The 26,663-nt window shown below is 46.8% G+C and overlaps 1 protein-coding gene across 1 annotated transcript in view; it reads left to right on the top strand.

The window, feature by feature from the left end:
• SIAH3 (siah E3 ubiquitin protein ligase family member 3) overlaps window positions 1–6,436 on the top strand; it is a 78,280-nt gene extending 71,844 nt beyond the window's left edge. Inside the window, exon 2 of the mRNA XM_002712954.6 lies at window positions 264–6,436. Within this exon, the coding sequence (XP_002713000.4) occupies window positions 264–929 (666 nt within the window). The 3' untranslated portion in view covers window positions 930–6,436. The remainder of the gene's footprint in view (window positions 1–263) is intronic.
• The last annotated feature ends 20,227 nt before the right edge of the window (window positions 6,437–26,663 follow it).

Here is a 26,663-nt window from a genome sequence, read left to right as displayed (position 1 = left end):
TGTGTTCTTTGAAGGGCAAAATTGCCTATTTGCTTGGATATTTTATTAAAGAATCAGATAGGCATATAAATATTGCATTTTCTTGAACTAAGTGTTCTGAATCTCAGCTTCCCCCGAAGCACCCACCAGGGCTCTGGTTGTTGTAAGGAAGTGGAACTTTCTCTTCCACCTGGAGAGCCTGCTTTTACTACCTGGAACACCAGGGGAGTCCCAGCGAGGGGAAGACAACCTCAGTCCACTAACCTGCTTCTCTTTCCTTCTAGTATGTGTCCAGCCGACGCGCCGTCGCTCAGAGCACCGCAGAGCAAGGCAGCTTCCACTCTCACCATCTCACCCACCATCACCGCCATCACCGCCACCGCCACCTGCGCCACCACGCCCACCCCCACCTCCTCCACCACCAGGAGGCAGGGCTGCACACTGCCCAGGTGACCCCCTGCATGTGCCCCTTGTTCTCCTGCCAGTGGGAAGGCCACCTGGAGGTGGTGGTGCCGCACCTGCGGCAGATCCACAGGGTCGACATCCTGCAGGGAGCGGAGATTGTCTTCCTGGCTACGGACATGCACCTGCCGGCGCCAGCCGACTGGATCATCCTGCACTCCTGCCTCGGCCACCACTTCCTGCTGGTGCTAAGGAAACAGGAGAGGCACGAGGGGCACCCCCAGTTCTTCGCCACCATGATGCTGATCGGGACCCCCACCCAGGCCGACTGCTTCACCTACCGCCTGGAGCTCAACAGGAACCACCGGCGTCTCAAGTGGGAGGCCACCCCCCGGTCTGTCCTTGAGTGCGTGGACTCCGTGATCACCGACGGGGACTGCCTTGTCCTCAACACGTCGCTGGCCCAGCTCTTCTCTGACAATGGCAGCCTTGCCATCGGGATCGCTATCACGGCGACCGAGGTCCACGCGACGGAAACCGAGATGTGAGGCTGGAGCCCCGGGAAGCCCACACCCAGCCCCCGGTGAACTTTGCCTGTGCTCCTGGGACCGCCGGAGGCCAGGATGCCACACTCCTTTTTAGTCTTCTCCTCCTTCTTTGCTTCTTTCTGTTCTTGTCTCAGGTACTTTGTGGTATTTAGTATTTGTCTGCCATGGGGCATTATATTCTGTAAACATTGTGTGATTTAAGATCTTGGTGTGACGTTTGTCCTGTTCTGTTGTTATAATTTTATAGAATGTCTGTAAGGCTCAGTCAGAGTAGTTGTTTCCTGCCACCACCAATTGCTTTCCAAAATGGGCAAAAGCTACCCAGACCATGAAGCAGAATGCTGGGGTTGGAGGGAGACCTGGTGTCTGAGCCATTTCTTCCTTCTTGGTTTGCTCTGTTTCAGAGAGAGCTCCATCTGCAATAGGTGAGGGCTGTGGGGTGGGGAGAGGGACCTGGCCAGCTCAGAGACAGATCGTGCTTCAGACCAACTGGATCCAACTCTGACACCCTCCCAGGAACCTCTGGACGAAGCCCAGCCTCACTGACTTGAGGAGACCATCTCCTCCCCAGACAGCAGGGGGCGAGGCACAATAAGTCCTCCGGGCTGATCCCTGGGGTGCGGAAACTGGTCTGACGTTGAACCTCTTTACTTGGGCTCCCATGGCCTTGTACTCAGGCTGTACCATCTTTCCCCTTTCTGGAAGCAAAGCCCTCAAGTGTTTGGTGCTTTCCTGAAAAGGCCTTTGCCCTCTGCTAAGCAAGAAGTAGACAAGGATGGTGAACATGCAGGGGAAGAGAGAAGGCAGAAAAAAAGAAAACCTAAAAATTCTCTCACCTCCCGGAGGGCATTCCCTGCTGAGAATTTTACCATCAGTTTCTAGAATCGCCCAAGCCCCTTACTAGGGGAAGTCCTTATGTATCAAAGACCCACTTTGTTCTGGATACTTCCTAAATCAGAGCCATGACGCCGCCTCCCACACGAGGAAGACAGAGGGCTGCCCCCAGGGCCTCAGACCTGCACGGCTGGCCCTGACCTCCACCCACCGGGAGCTCCGCTTTGCTATCTCTGCTTTCTAAAAGGCTTGGAGCACCCCATTCAGCACCTCACCTTCCCCAGTGGTCCGGGTGTGCAAGCAGCACCCTGTTGCACGTTGCACGACAAGGCCAGGGAAGTCTACATTGCGCCCACGTCGTCTCTCATTTGTTCATCAAACAATTCGTCAGCGTCTTACAGGAATGTCTCGTGCATTTGAAGCGAATTCGCATCTTTGAGTCAACTGTGTCTTTTCCTTTCTAAGTTGGGTGCCTTTAAGCCTCCCCAGGAGGACCTGTCCTCCCTCCTTTTGGGTGTGTCTGTTCCTCCGCTCCGGTCATTCTCCAGACACCATGAAAGTGTGTCACCCAAGGGCCGTGCCGTGCTCACTGGAATCCAGTGGGCCTTCTGCCAACCAGATGTTACTCTCTGTGGCCCCTGCCTCACCAGTCACCTCGGCTGGATCCCAGCAGGCCTTCTAGGGAGCACTTAGTTTCAGGCAAATGGCCTGGCCGGCCCTCAGCCATCTTTTCTCCGCCAGACATATCAGATCCTGAAACACGGCCCCCTTCCCCCAATAACTGAGTAATCCTCCAGCCGCTTCTGCTGCCAAGGATACCCCCAAGCACCAGAAAGAAGGTGCCAGGCAATAAAGGATTTAATAACACAGACCCTCTCGTCACACATGATTGTTGGGACCCTGAGACTTCATTCTGCGAGAGTCCAGAGGGGGCAATAGGCATTGTGGCACAGGTTGAAGCAAAGCCAGCTTTGCAGGTCCCAGGAACAGTTGAAGCCTGCTTGTTCTGAGAGCGCTCAGACGTGGCCCAGGGCTCCAGCTGCTGCCCTTGAACCCCGTGGATGCTCTGGAATACTTGGGCTGGTTGTTCAGCACTGGGAGACACTGGCCCTCATGGCTTCCCACTTTCTCCCCGGGCCTTGTCCAAAACCCAAGCCCTCGTTGGCCATGAGTCTGATCCTCCTGGAAGCTGCAACCTCTCCTGGATTCCAGCACTCTGTAGTTTGGAAACCATTTGTGTGACATCGCAGGGGCCCCCAGAGAAGCAAACAAGACCTCACAATCAGCATCCACAGGGCCTTAACATTCCTGCAGGCATCACCTTTGCCTTTCATGGTGCCAAATGACCTGAGCCAAACTGGGACTGAATTCCACTTATTAGTATTGCACCCAAGACTGTATTAGGAATAAAGGATCCCAGGTATGAACCTGTGTGTTGGTTATTAGAAACTCTTAGGATTAAGGGTTGGAAAATGTGTTATTTTCTTATCCCTATGGTGCTCCCAAGAAAGCCTTTCTCTTCATAGCCACATGTGAAGAATTGAAGAAAAAAGAGGAACCAACAACAATGGAGAATAGACAATGATCATCACAGAGTGTGTATTGGGGCTCATTAGTTCCCAAAGGGTTCTCCTACTTGAGTCTCAGGGTAATCATCATTCGTATCTTCAATAACCTAAAAAAAAGTTCAGAGACATGAAATGACATTCTCAAGGTCATACATCAAGAACGCAGTATGAGTTCCCAATGGTACTCCCACCTCTTCAGTGAAATCTGGATGTGAGATTCAGCTGGGTCTTGGTTCTGGGGTCACTGGAGGAACAGAGAGAGAAAGACTGGAGTCTTTCTGGATTTGCTGGATTTGCTTTTAAAGGTGTCTGGTCAACCTGGAAGCAGGTCCCTTTGCCACTCACAGGCTGGGATCTGGCTGCCTCATTCACACCAAGGTGTGGATTTAACAACTCACCTTCCAAGGAGTATTTACATTTTATACTAAGGAGTATTTATAGTTTAAAAAGATGTCTAGGGCCAGGTGTTAGGCACAGCAGTTAAGCTAAGCTACTACTTGTTTGGGATTTCATATGGAGCACCTGGGTTCTAATCCCAGCTCTACTTCGGATTCCAATTTTCTGCTCATGTGCTCGCTAGGAGGCAGCACCTGATGGTTCAGTACTTGGGTCTCTGCCATCTACATCAGAGACCAAGACTGAGTGCCAGGCTCCTGGTTTCTGACTAGTCCAGACCTAGCTCTTGTAAGAACTTGGGGAGTGATCCAGCAGATGGAAGATCTCTCTGTCTCTGTCATTTTCTGTCTCTCTGCCTTCAAATAAATGGAAATAAATAAATAAAAATTAAAAGGATATCTAAAGAGACAGAAGCACTTAGTAGTGAGAACTGAGTTTCCTGTACTTGAACATCAGCATCCGTGAGAAGCGAGAACATTATTAGGAGGCATGGAGACAGGCAGCTTCCACCACTTGAGTCTGTGCCTACGTGAACGTCTGGTGCTGCAAGCTGTATACAGAGAAGATGTTGTTCAACAATCAGTATCCACGTGAGTCTGCACCTGGGCTGGACACCATCACTGCTGTGGCTACAATGACCCTCTTAGACATGGATCGGAATGGTAACCCTAGTAGTGCTCATGGCTGCCATTTGAATATAATCTCATGGAATCCCTCTAAAAAGCTTAGGAAGCAGGTACTATGTATTGCACCATGTTATAGATGAGAACCTTAAGCTTAGAGAGGTTAGATAACTTGCTTAAGTTCACACAGCTAACAAATGGCACAGCTGGGCCTGGAACCCAGCAGGTCTGGTTCCAAAGTCCAGGTGTCTGACCAACATGTCATTTCCATGAAACTGTGGACCCACAGCTCAGAAGGATCCATCATCAAGTCTGAATGGCATCAAGACCTTCTAGTACTTGAGTATTACCTGTGCCCTTTTCTCCTCCTTTTCTCCCTCTTTCTTTAGCCCAAAATCCAGTGGTGTAGCAGAAATGGCTTATAATATGGAAGCTTGATTGTTAGGGTTTTTGCAAACAGATTATTAACTACAATCATTATTTAAAATTACATTATATAAACTTATAATTAAGCCAATCATATTTGAAGCAAAAATAAATACTCAAAACTCATCCCTTGCAAAGGGGATTTCACTATTCGTTTTATTTTCTATCATGTCTATGAGAAACATGTTATATAATGAGGTGCCGATATACAATCTTCCAATGCCACATTCAGTGATGTCATGGTGACAGCTTGAAATTAGCCATGATGCTGGGAGTATTTATACCACAGAAATTAGAAAATGCCTCATGCCAGGACTTTTCCTCCTTGAAAGCCAGTTGTTACACATTTTCTCACGTGCCACTGCTTAGACATTGCTGATGCACATAACAGGAGGCAGGGGGGCATTGCAAGAAGCAAGACCCTGATGGCCACACTTGCAGGGCCACAGATAACAGCCAGGATGGCCAAACAACAACTTATTGGGAAAACCCAAGCTGTAAGTGTGAGGACATTCTATTTGATGGTTCTCGTGGAAAAAGCATGGCTCCACACAACCTACCCTGTTGTCAATCCCAAAAACAAAAACAAATTGGACAAATTGGACTCTTCCATTACTCGGTCCCCCTGCTATTTCTTTCTCACCAAAACCTACTCTAAAATTTTTGGCCAAAACCTAATCTACAGAAATGCTTTACTTTGAAACTAGAAATTGGAAATATCCAACAGTTGAAAAGACACAGTAAACAGTGGGCTCAAACCTCATGTGGAGTTGTTACCATGAAAGTGGAACCCTCATGGAACATGAAGTTGAAAGGCAGAAAAGGCAACGAGCTGAGGAATGTCCCATGAGGCATGCAGTCTTCCTATTTCACTCACGGCAACCCAGCAAGCACCCTGTTCACAACCTGTGGCCCACCCACGCCAACATTCCTCCTAAATCACGGGTGTGGTTCCCACCAGGATGAAAGTCACAGGAAATCCCAGGCCAAGTCCATCGAAGCAGGCAGAACCTCCAAGGTCAACAGCAAAGCAGTTACTCTAATCCCGGTGGTTTCAACCTAAGGATGGCAGCCCTGAGACTTGTGGGAAATTCTACTTGGATCCAACGTATGGTGGGAAGGTTGGATCTTAAAGAGTTAGGCTTTGTTTAAAGTTTAGCTACAAAAGGCATCCAGAGAGGAGTCTCCTAGTCAGAGTCTCAAATTTTAGATTTTTTGTTGTTGTTGTTGTTGTTATTCTGAAAATTACCTTCAAGATCTGGTGTTCACCTGGAGAAAACTCGGGTGGAGAAAAATGTTACTGAAGAGTGATCCAAGAGATCTTTTGTAAATAAGCATTGATTCTTCCCTCAGACCAGGTCATCACATGAGTTACCTACATGGGTTTGTCTTTTCCTATATTGTATGAAAATATTTCACCTTCAGTATTATACTATAATTAAGCCCCCATGCTTTTTTGATCTTTTCTTTGTAGGGTTTGGAGATATGGAAGAGAAAGGAAATTGAGAGGCATTGTATTTAGCCTGAATTGATGTATATAGAATTTTTTTAGGCTTTCTTATGATGTTAAAGACAGTAAGAAGAAGCAATTTAGAATGCTACTTTACCTTTATTTCTACCCTGTCTCCCATGGAAAATGTCATTAAATTGCATTTGATATTGTTTCCTTGAAGCATCTGGAGTTGTTTCTTGGTGTTGGTGGTAAATTCTGCCTCTACACACACACAAACACACACACACGCACACAGAGAGGCTACTCTGCAACATGAGAGACTAGAAATGAAATACTACAAGGGAAATGATCAGAAATTTGCCAGCTGCCGCGTTTGACTTATGTTTCATTATCTTTCTCCCCTGTTCATTTTTGCCTTCGTATTAAAGTCATAATTGGATCTGAGGAAGAAAATGCTACCAGAGGTGAACAGAAACCCTGACAACTAACTTGCCCCAGAACCATTTTAGCCTCTGGTACCAAGAGGGACCAATGCCTCTCTCCCTGAATAGCAAGGGGACCAAGCTGCCCTGCCCTTCCCCAGCCTCCCCAGGCCCCTTAAGTGAGCGGCTCCCACCTCTGCCTGACAGCACTGTCCCTGAAATTTACTTCTGGGCCTATCAGATCAGTTGTCAAGGAAGGCTTCATGGTTTAATTCTTTAATTTCAGGCCACTGTTAGTTACGCGCAAGATCAGGATTGGGCAAGCGTTCTAATCCTATTGCCTGTCAATTCATTTTAACCTCAATCTTCTTCCCTACCTCCTTATTCCCAGAACCTGTTTGCTGCTCTCACAAAGGCATATAGAAAGTGTCTTGAATTGATCTGAGTGATCAAAACTGACCGTGGCCAGCATGAATATTCATGAGTCAGGGGATTTTCCAGGCCAGGTTCTTTTTTGGGATCATTCTGCCTCTACAATGTCTCTCAAAATTTCTCTCAAAATATCCTCTCAGACTTGCACTAAGGTTGTTCAGTACTGGAGAGACAGAGATAGAGATAGAGATAGAGATAGACATGGACGTGGACGTGGACATAGGGAGAGAGAGAGAGAGAGAGATGATAGAGGTAGAGAAAGAGATGATAGAAGTAGAGAAAGGGATGATAGGGACTTCCCTGAAAGAGGGGACAAAATGAGTCTCTTAAAACCCAGCAAAGGGAGGGAAGCACAGCTCCAACTCCATCCCAGAATCCAGGTTTTAGTTCCCAAACTTTACTGTGCTTAGGAATTAGCTGAAACACTCAATTTCTGAGCCTCAGAACCAGAGCTTGTGGCTCAGGGGATCCAGCATGGAGCCCTGGGTTCTAATGCTTAGCCTTCCCTCCAACACGATTCTGCTGGAGTTATGAGGCTCAGCACAAGGTTCTCAATGCCAGAGGCAAGAGCCTAGTGAGAAAAGGGGTTACAGAAAACAGGGAAGCCAATAGCCATCTGAAGAGGAGAAGCAGTGTGTCTGTAAGAGGGAGGAAGGCAGAGAAGGGGTGACCGGAAATGGCCATGCTTACCTTCCAGTGGAAAAGCCAGAGAAGTTTCGTTGGAGCCCATAAAGGATCCCAGAGTTCCCTGAAACCCAGTGTGAGAGGAGCCCCGTTCCCTGGCGTCTGAGGATCAGAGTGGAAAGCGGAGGGACAGAGGAGCCACAGAAAGAGGTTGTGTGGGTGGAGCCAGGTGAAGAAGCTTGTTGGCTGCACCTGTTGAACTGGAGCCAGCAGAGGAGGCCAGTGTGGACAGGTCAACCCCACAGCCTGAAGCGACCTACGGAGGGGCTCATCCTGTAAGTCCCTACCTCAGTGGGAAGGGAATTCATATTTAAATCTCTGCCCCCAGCCTGAACAGACCTGGCAAATCCCTAGAAAAGTGTTTATTCATCCTGCAAAGCTACCCAGCTGCCTGAGCAGAGGTCACCATTTCCTGGTCTTCCATGGGGAATGGGAATTAGACTTCTTTCCCTGCAGCTCAGAGCTAAGCCTCATGTAAACCTTGCCTCCAGGTTGAGTGTCAAGGAATCCCTGTATCAGCTCCTTTTCAGCACAGAGGTAGACAAGATAGTCCCTGCACACAAGGGGTCAATGGGAAAAGCATCCATTACGGATTAAAACCAGGGGCTTTGACAGCCGCCTATCTAAGAGGTAATTGGATCTTCCATTCTCTACCCTCCTTCTGGATGCCAATTCAGCTTTCAGTAATACACAGCAGGTGGATATTTCTTGATTTTTAGATCTGACTTTACAGTGTTGACTTAAAATAAGATTGACATGGAGGTAAAAGGAAGCAGCTTTTATTTGGGAAACAAATAATTGAATCAGGACAGCCCTGAACAGTGTCGTGCAAAGCAAACACAAGAGAGATTTTTTTTTTTTGGTAGGAAATTTCCACACAAGCTGCTGTCAGAGGCAGTTCATTGGCTGGGCAGAAATCCTAAATCACAAACCTGTTCTGACTTGTTGGTTAATTAGGATACTCCCAGCTGAGAGATGTTGAAGGTCAGCGCTACTGACTTCAGTTCTTTAGACAAGTCTATTGCACATTCTGTGGCTTGAACTTGAGCAGGCGTGAGGGCAATCTTCTCGTAATCTCCAACTCCACCGTAGGAAACCTTAGCCACTTCATTTTCTTCCATTCGGGGCAATTCTGGGAGCTATAGATTTTAAAAATAAAACATGGGTGGGCATCTGGACTATCAATGTCACTTGGGATACCCACATCCCATATTGGAGTGCCTGGGCTCCAATTCTGGCTCTGCTCTGCATTCTAGCTTCCTGCTAATGTGCACCCTGGGAAGCAGCAAGCTCAAGTATTTGGGTCCCTGCCACCCATATGGGAGACCCAGTTTGAGTTTCTGGCTTCTAGCTTTGGCCTGGCCAAGTCCTGGATGTTGCAGGCATTTGAGGGAGTGAACAAGTAGATGGGAGATTTCCCTAACCCCCACTGCCTTTCAAATAAAATAAATATCTAATTAATTTCAGTGAAAACAAAGCACAATAAGAAATCAAATGCCCCAAAGCATTTAACTGCTTCCAGGTCACTCAAAGGCAAGCCCATCAACCACCTCATCATTCTGCTTCCTGAAAACATTGACACAATCTGGGCCCACCAGGAAAATGGCTGTGTGCATTCCCCAAACACCCCTCTGCATCTCTCCCAATCCCAGAAGTGTGCTCTATAGAAAAGAATACTTTAAAAGCAAGCAAGCTACTGAAGATAGCTTAGAGAAGTGGCCATAGTCCAAGAATAAGGTTCAGCTGAATAGGCTTTAGAGCGGGGAGGGCAGAGAATAAGCCTACCTCATAAAATAGAATTCACCCAATTAAATTTGAATTTTAGATAAATAACAACAACATTTAGTGTAACTATTCCCAGAGACCATATAATTTTTTTTAAAGATTTATTCTATTTATTTGAAAGGCAGAGTTACAGAGAGAGGTAGAGAGAAAGAGAGAGAGGTCTTCCACCCACTGGTTTACTCCTCAAATGGCCACAATGGCCGGAACTGAGCCCATCCGAAGCCAGGAGCCAAGAGCTTCTTATGGGTCTCCCACATGGGTGCGGGGTCCCAAGGATTTGGCCATCCTCTGCTGCTTTCCTTGGTGCATTAGCAGGGAGCTGAATATGAAATGGTGCAGCCGGGATTCAAACTGGTGCCCATATGGGTTGCTGGCACTGCAGGTCGGGGCTTTAACCCACTGTACCACAGCACCAGCTCTGATACCACGCAATATTAAGGACACATTTACACTGAAAAAGTATTAATGTCTGCCTGAAATTCAAACTTCACTGGGTGTCCTGTATTTTATTTGTTGAATCTGACAAACCTAAGAGGGAAAAGTCCACAAAATGAATTCATTGAGGGTTGCTGTCCAAAGCAAGCATTCAAGAAGGAGAATTCTGGGGGCTGGCACTGTGGCTCAGTGGGTTAACACCCTGGCCTGAAGCGCTGGCATCCCATATGGGCGCAGGTTCTAGTCCCGGCTGTTCCTCTTCCGATCCAGCTCTCTGCTGTGGCCTGGAATAGCAGTAGAAGATGGTCCAAGTCCTTGGGCCTCTGCACCCATGTGAGAGACCTGGAAGAAGCACCTGGCTCCTGGCTTTGGATCAGCGCAGTTCTGGCCATTGCAGCCAACTGGGGAGTGAACCATTGGATGGAAGACCTCTCTCTCTCTCTCTTTCTGCCTCTCCTCTCCCTGTGTAACTCTGACTTTCAAATGTATAAATAAATCTTAAAAAAAAAAGAAGGAGAATTCCACCACCACCACCCCTTGCTAAATTTGCCCATAATTTGGGGAGCCAAGTGTGTAGCCAGATACCTTTGGCCACAAGGCTGTGAAGACATAGGCCTATTTTCTGAATGGACATTGGTGGCATGGAATTTGTCACCAGGATGGCTTTAGTTCCCAAAGTCTTATTAAATATGCACACTTGAGCAAAGCGAAGCCATGGCAAATAGAACATACCCAAGCCTTTGTGCACCATTCAAGATAGCACTACTGTGTGTTTGGCATGCTGGAGAGTCCAATAGGAAGGGAATATCTAGTCTGTGCCCTCAAAGAACTTCGCAGCACAGAAAACAAATGCTCTTACACCTGCATCAAGGAACTAGTGCGTGGAGTAGCAATCCCTAAATAGCAGCTGTTGGGGTGGATCTGGCCAACAACAAGATAATGAACCCAGATGTAGTTAGATGGCTTATTATCTGCAGCAATGGGGATACCCTGGTGCAGGTTTCCTGAATCCCAGTTCCAGTAGGACACCATAACAAGGGCCAGGTGTTGCCTGTACGCACAGTGGATATGCATGGTAGGAGAAAAGCCCTGAAGTTAGCAGAGGAACTCTGATCTTACACGGGGCTACAAGCAAACCTGCCCATTTCCCACCCTCCTCCATCCCCACTTCCGGAGAGAGAAATTTTTATTACCCTGGAACATAAGAGAATCTCTAGAGGAAGCACTTGTGCATTTACTATCTAGGAACACAAATACCTTTACTCCAGAGGGAATCGCTCTTTCTGTACTTAACGCAAACATTCCTGAAAAGATGGCTCTGGAGTGTTCTTGCCAAGACATGTAGAGATATGAGAGATTCATGGACAACTGTCCCCCAACAGCAATATACAACCTTGTGTAACAAAAAGTTAATAGAGTGATTGGGATTTTAACTGGTGTGGTTGAGGAGGAGCTTGATGGTAGAATTATTGTTAAAGAATGCTTTATCAAAGAAGAATATGAGCTTCTCCTACACAAACTTGTAAATGATGGCCATGATTAACAGCCCACTTTCTTTATAAGAAAAAGAGTCAGCAAATTTTTTCCTATAATGGGCCAGATAATAAATATTTTAGGTTGTGCAGACTTCATAGCCTCTATGTGTATTACAACTCTTCAGTTTTACCACTGTAGTTTGAAAGCAGCCTTAAGCAATATGTAAATGAATGGGTTCTAATAAAACTTTATCTACAAAAATAGGTGGTAGACTGGATTTGTCCCATGGGCTATAGTTTGTCAATTGCTGTCCTAGAACACACAAAAACTCACATCCAAACAGATCCAGCAGGATGATCAATTGTTGGAAACAACAGAAAGAATTTAAAAGGAAAAAGGGTTACATGGAAAAGCACTGAATGATGAAGAGAATAATAGTTATTGTCCTCTCTGGGGCCCCAGAAAGGGAGTCCTTTGATTGGTGTCATGAAGCCAATAATGAAACCAAAGCTGATCATCAATAGCACAAGTTTTCTTCAGGTGCCAAAGACCAGAGAGGCATGAGCACAGTTTGCAAATGAACTTCTCCACCTGTTGGGACCGAGGAGTCACAGACAGGAGGCAACAGAAATGAGGGGGCGGGATATGCTAATCAGTGGGAAGAATATTCATGGTTTTTCTGGAAAAGGGGTGGTATCATTCTCAGAATCAAGGAGCTACCTTCTTTTTGTCTTTTTGTGGTCTCTTCCATGGCAATTGTCAACTGTCCTGGCACTGGTGGGAGTAGGTTTTGTTTTGTTTTGTTGCATGGAAATTAGGTTGTAATGATGTTTGAGTTCTTTGAAAGTTACTCAGGCAGCCATATTTGGTCCTGCTGGTCCTGGCTGGTTAGCCAGGGGGAACGTCTGACTACAAGGCAGCCTGTTAGCTTCCTGCAAACATGCCTAGGAAGGCAGCAGATGATGGCCCAAGTAATTGCGTTCCTGACACACATGTGGGAAACCCAGATGGAATTTCTGACTCCTTATTCTAGGTTGAAACAACTTGGCCCTGCCCCTGCTATTGTAGGCATTTGAGAAGTAAACCAGCAGATGGAAGATCTCTCTCACTCTCTCTCTCTCATTCTCCCTCTCTGTCTCTCCCTTTTTCTCTGTCACTCTGCATTTCAAATAAATAAATAATTTTTTTGAAAAAGAGAAAGAAACAATGTTAGGGTGGGGTAGAGACTTAACCAGGCCTCACAGGCTTTGTCACAGGAAGCAATAGAGAAAATACTTCATCAGGTCAGTACGAGGGCCCTCTCAAATTCCAGAAGTACCCAGGGATTTGATAGGGTAACTATTAATTCTATAGGCAGTCTGAGTTTTTTCCCAACCATAAGCATGGAATGAGACTCCTGTTAGAATCTTTTTGTTAAGACTTTAACAAGTAAACTAAAAAGGGTTTGGCATCTGGATTAAGTGAGCCAGTTGACTCTCTCTGCCCTAGTGAAGAATGAGAGACTTGGAGTTCCAAGGACATGACTGAAGAGAAGTCACTGCCAGTGGAATAATCCCTGGGTTTCTAGAATGTTCGAGTGCCAGTGTGGGATGGAGAGCACAGGCTGGGTAAGAGGCACCAAAGCCCTTTAAGGAGACAGCACTTAACCGGCAGACACAATCCTGAAACCATGAAGTAAATCACATGCTAAGTGCCGCGTATAATATTTACCGCCTCAAGAATCCCAGTGTGAATCCTTTCCCAAAGTGAGTCACCATCCCTCTCCATTTTTTTCATGTGAAACTGGATTTAATATATTGAACTCTCTTAAATCAAGGTATATCACCCCACTGGAGCCTTTCAAAAGAACGGAACGTCAGAAATCTCACAGAGGCCAGAAAAAGTCACTGCTGTGACGTAACAGGCTTAACAGAACCGCAAATGGAAACTGGTAGCTGTCAGAGCCGTTGTTCAACTTCCTGCCTCCCCAGTGAAGAGCCGGAACTCATCAGTTTGGACATGGAAGGAGAGAGCTGTGGGCTCCTAGGACCTGGGCATGCCGCTTAGTACCTAACGCCCTTGGAGTATCAACTTGACCGTGGATCTCAGGCCCTCCTCGAGTCCACCTGTGCGCTGTAAATACTGGCCCTGGCGCTGGATGGGAGGGAGAGGTCATCAATACTGTCATAAAAAGCAGCACGCAGATGGTAATTAACACTTCACACCTTCTGCCCGCAGTATGCAATATGCAAAGCAACAGCAGTTTGGAGAGAGGGGTTGGGCTTCCCATCCAAGCTCTCCCTCTTATTTCTTATGTCTCTTTCATTTTATTTTTTCATTTTTCCCAGAGAGCTGCAGGCCGAAGGCTGCACATTATGAAAGATTTCTCTGCCTGCTCACTCAAATCTCAGCATCTAATGGAGATTGGTCTTCATTAATGGATTCATGTACTCCTTCCCCAGCGCCTTGTCAAATAACAGCACAAAGCAACAACAGAGGAGTCCACACTCACCCATCTCCCAAGTCCACCAGGAGGAGGAGGCTTGTTTATTGCACTGTCTGGAGCAGAATCAAATTATGTATGGACCATTTAGATGCAAATGTATCATTCATTTAGTAAATGCGCTGCATATGCAGACAATTTAGCCAAACAATGGATCCGTGAGGATATCCCTGCTAATCTCCAAGTATCAACTGTGCATTTTCAAATGGGATTTGGGTTTTCTCTGACTTGATCAAACTTGACAAGTAATTTCTACCTAACATTGAGACTAGCTCTTCTCACCGTCTGCAGGTGAGAAATCCTATTTTCAGCTACAGACAAAGTGATGTGAAAGGCTACAGAAGAGGAGGAGATGTTGCTAGCAAAATTCTGTGGCCACAGAAAATGAAACCCTTTTGTAACATCTGTTTTGTTTGGTTGCTTTGAAACAACAAAACGTTTCCATTGGACACACGCCCCATCCCCCACCCCCCTTTAAGCTTCCTGAGCTGTGGCAGGAGAGGGCCTGAAAGAGCATACAATGGGATACTCTCTTGCACAAGGTCGGGCTCAGAAGCACCTCTGAGTCTCCGCCCCACGCAGGGGATATGAAAGAGCCCCAGCCACTCTAAGTGTCAGCGAAAACAGCCTCAGGGAGACAGAGATTCCACTTTTGAAAACCCTGGAGTTTGTTACAAGAACCTCACTTGATTTGGTTGTACTCAACAACTGCGTGATTGGGAGGAAGTGAAGGCAATAAGCGACAGGTTAGCGAGGTAAGATGGAATCAGGTGGATTTGTCTGTCGCACGCTAGGAGCAGGTGCTCAGGCGCCTCAGAGTGGGCTTGGCAGACAAGCCTAGTATGTTCGGCATCCTCACCCTGAAATCGGAAAAGACCCCCTAAAATTTACCCTGAAATGTGGCCCCTTAAAGTTCCCTAGAAATGCTATCGGGGTGCCACCTGCGCTACCAGAATTTGGGGTGCCTTACGATTTCACCACAGGCTTATTACCAAATCCCCAATATTAATAAGCCCGAGAGGGTTCTTGCCTAGTATTTAGAGAAGAATTCTAAATACCGGCACAGATAAACAAGGCAGCATGGTACGTTTTAAGCTTTTATTTCATAAGAAAGGTGCATAAGAGTGAGAACTTTATTTAGGGGAGAGAGGTGAATAGGGGTTCATACCAAGCACCAGGAACCAGCCACGTGGATGAGCATCTAGGCCAGGAAGCCTAGAGCACATGGCCCAAAGGCCATGCGCCCTGGAGGCGCAGGGCTACAGCAAGCCCTGTCCTGGCAAGAAGCCAGGGAAGAAGAGCAGGCCCAGGGAACACTGTGCCCTAGGCTTTTAACCCACTCCAAAGGGGCATGGTTAATTTACCTGATTGACTGGTGGGCACCCTGGTGTGACCAGGTAGGGGAATGAGGCCACACAGGGGCGTGGTCTTCCAGTTCACAAATCTGACCAATTTTAACCTGTATGCCTGCCTACTTCAACCCCACCACTGCACCTACATAGGTTTCCACCCCGGTGCTGAGCAGGTGACTCACAGAAACCATCTTTTCCTTTGCCCACACCCCGGTGGAGACATGTCTTGTGATCTGCCCATTGCATCTCAGGGAATCGCAGCCCAACAGAAACCTCCAAAGGACCGCGGGTGATCTGGCCTGGTCATTGGAAAACAGCATTCTCTATCAAAGTTACTGCCCATCTTACTGGGAGGCCAACCAGCATCTCATTCCATCAGCAGTAATGACGGGCCCAGGATGTGTTCCAGGAAGGCTGGGCTAGGTGCCTTTTAAGTTGTTAAGAAAAACCAAATCTTGATAGTGCTTTTTCTCCATTCAAGAGATTTTGTAAATAGAACTCATGGCAAATGGATCATAGTTCATCCTAAGCTACCCTACCCATTTCCTAACTGACCTCTTCACACACACAAACACACACACTGTGTCCACACTCATTTTCCACTTCCCATCCCTACAACTATTAAAGAAAACCAGAACCCAACAGCAGTTAAACTGGTAAAAATAGATTTTACTCTGAAACCATTGCCTCCAGGAGAAAAGAGACCTCAGTATAGAACTGGGCTCTATCAAATCTCTTTCAAAGTCACAGTTGCCTTACTGCTAAATTCAATGGCCTCTACTCAGTCTTTGTTTTACCCCAACCCCCTGCCCCATCTCTTTGATGCCATGGATTTCCAGGAAATCCCAGAGCACCCCACAGAGTGACCCAGGAGACCTCTCAAAATGAACACACCCCAAATCAACACCTGCATCCTCTCACCTGCTTCGGAGCTCCCCAACCCAACCTTCGGCTCACTCCACTCTCAGTGATGGACTGGAAACCCCGAGGGCATCTTAAACCCTCCCTTCTCCTCATCGTGTTTCTCCAGGGCACCTGGCACCCCTCTGTTCTTCCTCTATGGCTCACCTTCTCCAAAACACATCCTCCCTTTCAGAAAAATCACATCGCTAATTGCAGTATCACTCAAGGACTTGAGATTGCTATATAAAATACCCTACATGGTATCAGGTTGTATTTACAACTGCCACCGCCACAGTGATTTGAGTATGGGTGAAAATATCTGACTACTTCATATTAAAATGCATATTGTAATGCATGTCTTTCTCCTTTGTATCATACTTAGTACATCGTAATTTCTAATGTTGTGAGAATAGGTTGGCTAGCTTCCTTACAAAGCTCATTTCAGCTGGGGTTGATAAAACCTGCTCCATCTTATAGCTTGTGCTTACTTTTTCTTTCCAAGTCCACTGCTGCTTCCCGAATTCTTGCCAGGGCACTAAAGCTATCTTCAGCACCTCCATCCTTATCCTTGTATTTTGAATTTCTTGCTCTCCAAACCTTCCCTTTGTACTGCCAGAAAAATTATTGTTATACAACACAGAGCACATTGCTCCTCTCCTACAAACTCTTCAATGGCACCCCACTGCCTCATGGTGCAATTCTAACTTCTAGATGTGGCACCCAAGTCATCACAGTAGGGTCCTACTGACTCTCATGGAACATCTCTCCAGCGTGCACCAACACCCATGGGAGAACAGAATCTGCCACCCCCAAGTACAGAGGATTGTCACACTGAAGGCTACGGAGAAGCAGCGGATTCAGGATAGTCTTCTGTGCCCCCTCTGTTGGGCTGACACCAGACAGATTAACAAAGACAAAAATGATCGTTCCTACCCACCCACCCATTTCTACCAGGAAGAACAAAGGTCAGCCATGGAAGACAACTCTGGAGCCTCAGGGACCTGAGCATGATATGGGAGGAATCCACCTTAACTGGCTTGACTAACTAGCCTTTATCTGCCAGTCACTGCCTTCCCACAATGTGCTGCCTGTTGAGACTAAAGGTCCTTTACCTCTGTCTTGTTGTCAGGCAGATAATTAAACACCAATGACTAGGAAGGGACCACAAGACCTCCTCCAGGGGTGAATCCAAGGTGGCTGCTCTCAGCTGGGACCCACCCAAGACCACCCACCTCTGCAATTTGACCTACAGTTAAAGTATCTTGATAAAATGGGAGCTTAGACAAACTAGGAAGGCCTAATCTGTAGCTGCATGTGCAGCAAACTCAAAGGTATACAATCCCTGATGTCAATCACAAATGCCAATCATGAGTGTCACAGCTGGATCACCCGTCAATGCCCCTCATATGTTAGGGAAGAAACCCCAAACCAGGAAGAAAGAGTGACCATGTGCTCACTCAACTAGCCCACTCCTCCCTTGGAGCCTCTCCCTACAAGGGGCCCAGTTCTGAAGGGGCCACATGCTCTATAGAATCATTTGTTCCTGCCTTGGAACATGCTTTCATAAACTTCCCTTTGCTATCCCTGCAGGGGCCCACAAACTTTCTCTACTGGCCCGCTCTTCCCTTGAAACACGATTGAATGCTCAAGAAATGCCAGTTGAACTGAGCTCAAAGGGATTCTGGAGGAGTTGGTGTTTTTGCCTACTGACTTCTTACTTGTTAGGATACATTCCGCCCACCTCAGAGTATCTGGGCTCAATCCCTGGCTCTGGATCCTAATTCCATCTCCCTGCCATTGTGGACACTCGGAGGCATCAATGATAGTTTAAGTAGTTGGTTTCTTTTTTTTTTTTTTAAGATTTTATTTATTTATTTGAGAAGTAGAGCTACAGACAGTGAGAGGGAGAGGTAGAGAGAAAGGTCTTCCTTCTATTGGTTCACTCCCCAGATGGCCGCAATGGCCAGAGTTGCACCAATATGAAGCCAGGAGCTTCTTCCTGGTCTCCCACGTGGGTGCAGGGGCCCAGGGATTTGGGCCATCTTCTACTGCTTTCCCAGGCCACAGCAGAGAACTGAATCAGAAGAGGAGCAGCTGAGACTAGAACCAGCGTGCATATGGGATGCTGGCACTGCAGGCGGAGAATTAACCTACTGCACCATGGCACCAGCCCCAGTAGTTGGTTTCTGGCTACCCATATAGGAGACCTGGATTGAGTTCTGTGTTTCTGGTGTGTTGGGCTGACCTATCCTGGGTTGTTGTGGGAACTGGGGAAGTGAATCAGCTGATAAGATATTTCTGTCTTTCTTCCTGTCTCCCTGTTTCTCAAATAAGTAAATAAATAAATAGCTTTTAAAATAGTTTCTGGAGAAAGATCCGTTGGTGAGATTGAGGGGAGGGAACTCAGAGCTGCTGTCTCCATTGCCCTATTAGCTGAGCTAAATTCAGGACTTAGAGCTCCCCCAGGAAATGTCTCAGACATTTCGGTGCTGTTATTTTAATTGAAATTAAAAGCACACATCCATAAAATCATGAGAAATAAATGCATCCCTTTCTAAAAAGACAGGACTGCAAATGCCAACTCAACTTGCAGAACTCTGCTCCAAAGCTCCCCTCCTCTGTCCACCACCACATTTCTATCTTAGAAGCTCCTCTCAGTGGTACCATCGGAGTCACAATGATTCTGCTGCAAGTGTTCTTCCAGCTAAGAGTGGAGCTCACACCACTCACTCAGTGGTGGGCTTGGGGCAGGATGCTCGTCAGGGGAACACTCCCTGCAGGCAGGTGTGACCAGTAATGATACATGGAGATCCGCAGTGCCCAGAACTCATCCCTGCCCTTGAAGCCACTGTGGGCCTCCACAGTGGTCTGACTCCACGTGGTCTCAAAGTGCGCATTCCTAGTCCATGTCTCCTCTTGCCCCTCTCTGTTGGCTCTCTCCACCTGGCGCTCTTAGATGTTGCTTTCTCTTTATCCTCATTTTCCCCAACTTCCTCCTACTCCCTGGCCTCCTGCAACTCTGATCATCTTCCAGGCCCTGAGACTTTCCCAGCATCCTCTCTTCAGGGGCTCCATGCTGTTTCCTCCATTTGCAAGGCTCTTCCTTCTGCCCACCCAGATGGTTAACTACCATCTTCTTCCTGCCTTGGGAGGCCTTTCCTGACACCTCCAAATCCAAAGCTCAGGTGAAGTCAAATCCCTCTGCTGGAAGCTCCCAGCATCCCGTCACCACATGGTTCTCAGCACGTGGTACCCTGTCTTGCTTCCTGCAGGGTTTTTGGTTATTTGTTTGGGCATGGCCTAACTTCACTGGAGATTTACTTGGTGCTCACACCTGGACTTGGTTTGAGTGTGCCCACGAAGCCTCACATGCTGGAACTTGGTCCCCAGTGTGGTAGTGTTGGGGTGGCAGAAGCGTTCAGGGGTGAGGCCCAAGGGGAGGTGGCAAGGTCATGAGGGCACTGCCCGCAGAAGAGATTAATGTTGGTCTCTCGGAGTGAGTGAGTTCCCCTGAGAAAGGTTTGTGATAAAGCAAGTCCAGCCCATGAGCTTGGCCCCTTCTGAATGCCACCCATTTCCTTTTCCATTCCTCAATTATGTTTTGATGCAGTCAGGGGCCCTCACCAGGATGCCAGACCCTCCAGCCACCAGAATCACAAGACGAATAAACCTCTTTCCTTGATAAAGTACCCAGCCTCAGGTATGTTTTTATAGCAACAAAAAAAAGGACTAAGACACTTGACGGCAATTATTACACAAAAAATGACTCAAGATAATTGTGATGCATAAGATGCAGATGGCAAATTCCTGCAGCTTTTGCCTTATGAATGAAATACATCATATTCCTTAAAAACAGTTGCCCAATGGGGCAGGAATTGTGGTGTAGCAGGCAAAGCCACTCTATGTGACACTGGCATCCAATATGAGTGCTGGCTCATGCCCCAGTTCCCTGATAATGGCCTGAGAAAAGCAATAGAAGATGGCCCAAGTCTTTGGGCCCCTGCACCTATGTGGGAGACTCAGATGGAACTCCTGGCTGCTGGCTTTGGCCTGGGGAGTAAATCGTCAGATGGACAATCTCTCTCTCCCTCTCTCTCTCTCTTCCTCTTTCTCTGTAACTCTGACTTTCAAATAAATAAATAAATCTTTTTTGAAAAAATGTCGCACCACATGATAATAAATGGTTCACTGTCAATCCAGTTTTGCATGTGACTTGATTTGAGTCATTCTTTATTCTCTTTACAGTAGAAAAGCTAGACATTGTACATTCTCTTCTATTTTGCATTTTTGCTATGTAATCTGCTGCTTCAGTGAATTCTGAGTGCCCCTATAAAATTTAAATCATCATTGATTGTTGTCCAAATAAAAATGGGCCTGAAAAAAAACCACAACAATTAAAACATATTTACAAGTTAGTTTTGAAAGATTATTTGCTCTGGTAGTGAAAATACAGGCCAGCGCCGCGGCCACTAGGCTAATCCTCCGCCTTGCGGCACTGGCACACTGGGTTCTAGTCCCGGTCGGGGCACCGGATTCTGTCCCGGTTGCCTCTCTTCCAGGCCAGCTCTCTGCTGTGGCCAGGGAGTGCAGTGGAGGATGGCCCAAGTGCTTGGGCCCTGCACCCCATGGGAGACCAAGATAAGTACCTGGCTCCTGCCATCGGATCAGCACGGTGCACCAGCCGTGGCGGCCATTGGAGGGTGAACCAATGGTAAAAGGAAGACCTTTCTCTCTGTCTCTCTCTCTCACTGTCCACTCTACCTGTCAAAGAAAGAAAGAAAGAAAGAAAGAAGGAAAGAAAGAAAGAAAAAAGAAAATACAGTGGTCTCATTGCAAATTTTCTATCTACTGGTGTCTCCATCAACCTTTAAGGTCATTTTAATACTCTTGAGGTTATGCATAGCTTTAAAACTTTTCAAATAAAATATAAATGAAGACATTTACTTAGGAATAGTAAAATCCCAGAAAAGAAATAGTAGCTGGAAAAAAAATTACCTACGTAGAACTGATTAAAATGAACATACAGGTAACAAGCGTGATGAGGTTTTCTTCCTCAGTACTCACCATAGCTGAGTTGAAGATGCATGGGGCAAGATTTGGGGATGGGAGTGCCATCTGGACACACCCCCTCCCAGCACCTCAGTGTGTTCATCTACCCAGAAGCTGCCATAGCAAACTGCTTTGTTTGCCTTCCTGAATCTGTGTCTGTTCACCGTAGTATCCCTGGTGTCCAGCACAGGCTCCAGCACAAAATAGAAAAACAATAACCGTTTTCTGAATTGAAATGAGTTGCCTGACTTGAAATGAGTTGCCTGACTTGGTTGGTCTGAAATTTTCATGTGACAGTTTATTGTACACCAGACATCATCCCTGCTGTCAATGGTTTTACATTCCAAAGAGAGGAGGCAGATTTTAAAAAGACATAAACAGATGAAGAAAGGAATACAATTACTTCCAATAATGATGCTTTTGAAAAAGTTAAAATCCACTGTTTCTTCACTAATCAGATCCGATTGCCAGAGTGATACAAGATCCAAATTCCACGATCACCTGATGCTGGAGCAGAATTAGGATGAAGAAGCCTGACGAATGGCCTTTGGGTTGACAGCGAGGGTGTCCGCTACCTTTCCCCCATGCTGGATCCATCTCTCCTCCCATCACCTCTGGTCAATTTCACAGCTCCATCTTGGGTCTTTCTGGGTTCCAGTTATTTACAAATGTCTCCATCTCCACTTATGCATCGGAAGGCAGGGGCCATCACTTCTTCAACTCTGCACAGCCTAGCGTATAGTAGGAACCCAATAAACATTTGCTACTTTTGATAAGGCTGAATTTTAAGGTCAAGCACAGAAAAAAAATAGAGCAAAGAGAAAATTGAGTTTTGCAAGCTCTGAAAACATAATTCCACATGATTTGCTTCTTGATCTTTTATCAGAAAAGACCTCTACTTGATCCCCATCAGATTTGATGTTTGGCTGGTATGACATGGGTCTCAGGTCCATTCTGCCATCCGAGCTTTTTGGTTCACCAGGTCTCCTCTCCACGCCTAACCCACACCCATAACCAATGTTGATAACGGCATTCTCCAAAGCTCACTGGGAACACATCTCTACCCATGCAGCCTGGGAGTGTTGCAGCCACCTCAGAAGCCGACAGGTATGGTTCCCTATGAACTGTCACTATTCCTATCCTCCACATCAGAGCCGAACCTGATGGGCTGCGGTTATCCAGAATGTGAGGCACACCAGGAACATCCTGAGAACCTAATTAAAGGTTGAGCAACTTTTCAAAATTGTGGAATAAATTTGTCTCATTTTTCTGCCCCATGGTAGTGTCAGAGAGAAAAAAAAAAAAAAAACAAAGGAGAAGAAATGCCAGCTGGCAGCACTCGGAGGAGATCGGGTGCAATGGGAGAGATGGGAGGGAGTGAAGTTGGGAGAGGAAGAGGGGAAAATGAGGCCGGGTCAGTGCTCCTCAAGCCTCAGAGCACCTGCAATCATCTGGGGATTCGATTAAAAGGAAGATTGTGATGCCGTGTTTGGGTAGAATCTCAGATTCTGCACTCTGACAGCCCCCAGGTGATACCCGCGCTGCTTGGCCTCAGGCACTTCTGCTCTAGAATCAAAGCTTTGACTCACTGAAGGATTGGAACTGGAGTGACCCCACTGACTCAGGTGTGCTGGCCAAGGCAGTCTTTAGTTGGTACAGCCACATGCCCAGAAAAAAAAAAAAAAAGGAAAATGCCAAATCAGAATTTAAATACAGTAGGCAACACCAGCGACTATGGGTTGTAACCCCTCTGCCATGGCCAGGAGACTGGAGTTGAAATGAGAAACCCCATGACTTCCTAACTGTGTTCTCTTGGAGCATACAGGAAGTGTTCAGGAACAGTGTCTATTATTGTTATCATTAAATGAGAATTTCAAGTTACTGACGCATGCCGATGCCTGCGAGATTTAGAAAGAAGCAGCAGGAAGAAGGGAAGATTGTTGGGATGTGACTCAACCTCCTGGCCAGAATGTGACCTCTGCCCCTGCAAAGCCCCAGATCGGGAAGCACCAACCCCAGTCCCTTGCCCTGAAGTAGTGGTTCCACTGCCCAAAGCATCCGACACCCACAGGAAGCAAGGTGTGGGGCAGAAGCTGAGACTTCCAAGTCGTCATCACACATGCAGCTGTGGGGATTGGGATGCACTTCCTGCTGCGGAAAGGGCCAGAGAGACATGGACTGACTGCTTGGTGCGTGGTCAGCTCGTGCAGGAAAATGCAGACAAGACCCTGGATCACTGGCCGAGAACTAGAAAGGCCCTCTGCAACATGGACCCCAGGAATACATTGGGAGGGTGTGAGACATTTGCTTCAGGTGCAAAATTCAACGGGAATCCAAAAAACTCAGTCATCAAGATAAGTAAGACTTTAATGCCAAATGCAATGGACTCACGTTGTCTCTTCCACATTCATATAACCCTAACCTCCACAGGTGATGGCATCAGAAGGTGAGACCTTTGGAGGTGATTAGACCATGAGGGCAGAACCCTCATGGAGGGACTAGGGGCCTTATGAAAGAGACCAAGAGAGCTCCTTTGTGCCCTGCTGCCTGTGAGGGTGCTGTGATGAGATGGCAGTCCACAAGGAAGCAACTTCGCCAGACCCTAAACACACAGAGCTTTCTTCTTGAGGTTGCAGCCTCAGAACTCTGAGAAATAAATTACTGTTGTTTATAAACCTCTCAGTCTAAGCTATTTTATTACAGTAGTCTGAATGGACTAAGACACAATAGCTTTAACAATCCAAATTTAACAATCCAAATTGATGCCCCCAAAATTTGTGATTTAAAAAAGTAAATGAAATTTAAATGACAAGCCAATCTGAACCTGCATGTCACACAATGCTGAGAGTCCCTCGCTCCCTTGATTAGCCAGGTACGGACAAGAGACTTGGCCCTTGATGTACAGTGCAGGGGCAAAAAGAGGAAATGTGGTTCCCATCATTCAGACACTTGGAGATTTAGCCTGAGCGAACCAAGCCTGGGTCACGAGAATGCAATTGCTTACTGGGCCAAAGGAAGCTGCAGATTTGATCAAAACCTTGCAAAATATGTACCCTGTTGGGGTTGGCACTGTGGTGTAGCTGGTGAAGCCACCGCCCACAGTGCTGGCATCCTATATGGGTGCTAATTTGAATGCTGGCCGCTCCACTTCCAATACAGCTCCCTGCTAATGCACCTGGGAAAGCAGTAGGAGATGGACAAGGTACTTGGGACCTTGCACCCACAATGGGAACCTGTAAGAAGCTCCTGGCTCTTGATTTCTGATCAGCCCAGCTCTGGCTGTCACAGCCATTTGGGAAGTGAACCAGCAGATGGAAGACTTCCAATCTCTGTGTTTTCCTTTCTCCCTCTGTAATTCTGCCTTTCAAATAAATAAAATAAATCTTTAAAAAATATAAAAGATGTAAAAAAGCAAAATAGTTTAGTCAACAGTTTCTAAAACAAATCATGCCTGTGATCAGACTTTAACATACCGTACATTTTAAGAAGCAAGGGAAGGGCCCCTTTATAAACTACTCACGCACTCTAACCCTGAGTGGAAGGAGACGCGTGCAGGATACGGTCCTTGGAAGTGGAAGAGCTGGCCAAGTACTGCAGCTCTAGAGGGAGGAGGGGAGAGCTTGTCAGGAAGACAGGGGTGGCCAGGCTGGCTGGAGCCGAGGGCCAGACAGGCACAGGAACCCAGCAAAGTGCTCAATGGGCTCTAAGTGGCTGACCACATGGCTTGCCAATTCCAGAAAGCCACAGGGATTCCAAATCCTCTAAGAAGGATCCGGTGGCCTGCTCCGTCACTGGGTGGAAGGAGTCTCGGAGGGAATTCAAAGGCTGTGATGAAAGTTCCAGCCACAGCTCTGATTAAAACTGCAAAGCCACTGCTCCTCGCCTAATCCCTGGGTGCAAAGGGAAGCTTAGCACGAGAAGCCGCCCTGCCCTGACAACTCCTTCTAGCTCTTTAAGTTGCTTGTAAAATTTCAGGCATCTCCCTAGGGACCCCACGCTGGGCTACTGCCATTGCTCTCCCGCTAATTGGAAAACTATAATAAGAAAGTAAACATGGCCAATTCCATAATAAGCTGAATAATAGAGCCGTCTGCTCCCTGATCGCTCTGTTCGTTTACTAAATAGACTCGCCTGGCTGGCAGGGATGAATGATGAGGGCTATTGTAGCCGGTGATGTCTCTGCATTTTTCATTATATTAAAACAATAACATCTGCATGGAGGGAGATCATTTGGTCCAGAAAACCTCTGGACTCCTGTGGGCTCCGAGAGAGGAATTGCAAATTGGAACGACTCCCTTTGGGGACATAAGGACATGAAGCGTTCTTTGCCCACAACTGAAATCATTAAACCACAGCGGGCGGAAGAGGCAGCAGGAGCACAGTGCTTTGGGGAGCCTGTCGCTTCTTCTTCCCTTTTGTTCCAAACCATTTCACGTCTGGCATCTGCACTGTCTTAAGAGGCTATCGCCGTGTGAGGCAGAGCAGGGCAGGCGGAGGCCACCGAGGTGGGAGGGGTGGGCTCGTCTCCAGGCAGAATAGATGCTGTACAGCCCAAGTCTGGTGCTGTCCAGGCATCCCAGCCCGTCACAATGTTCCGAGGCCGTGTGGCCGTCTGCTGCCACCCACCACCTCTCTGCCACCAAAGGGAAGTGCAGGAAGGGAAAGCGAGGCTGTGCACTCCCAGCCCTGAGTGGTTCTTACCTGTCCCACGACAACACAGGGACACAAAGAGTCCTTTGCAGAATCTATTGATTTCCTAACTGATGGTGTCACACAGTTTTCTCTAAGTCTCTCCTGCTTTCAGTGCTGATTTCAATAGTTAGTGACGTGTGAGAATGGGACGGGGATGTGCAAAATACTACTCGTGTCGGGATGTGTATTCCAGTTCAGTGGTTCTGCATTGCTTTTGCTTGCAATAATGGTGCAAAGGTGTCACAATGTTCCAAGGCTATTAAAATAGTGGACAAGATTAGTGGAAATATAAAAGCGATATGCTACAAAAGTATCAGATTTAACACACTCAGGAAAGGGATTAATGAAATTTAAATGAGAAGTCAACTTGCAGTAATTTTACAAGTAATGATTATCTTCATTCCACAGTCATCCAAGTAATAGTCACCAGAGTGATGCATGCAGTATTTGTGGGTATTAATAAGAAAATCAGTCCACAACTAGACCCGCATGGTTGTTTTTGCATAAGAGTGGCAGAGGCATGAAGTAGCAAAGTTGTCTGAGACTTTACACAAAGGAAAGAATTTTTCTTTTCTTAATGTGTTTCTGGTTTGGGATAAAATCAGGAGTTCACTTGCAGGTGTAGCAAAGGGGACACCTCTGACAAGTGCAAAGCCGTTTTCCATGGCACCGCACAGAGAGATGTCATTTTCTTTTATCTGGAATAAGCCCTGGGCAATGAA

Source organism: Oryctolagus cuniculus, chromosome 9 (assembly GCF_051225735.1).
Source record: "Oryctolagus cuniculus isolate XC-2025 breed Fujian yellow rabbit chromosome 9, ASM5122573v1, whole genome shotgun sequence".
NCBI classification, from domain to species: domain Eukaryota; kingdom Metazoa; phylum Chordata; class Mammalia; order Lagomorpha; family Leporidae; genus Oryctolagus; species Oryctolagus cuniculus.
This window is presented reverse-complemented; position numbering and strand designations above follow the sequence as displayed.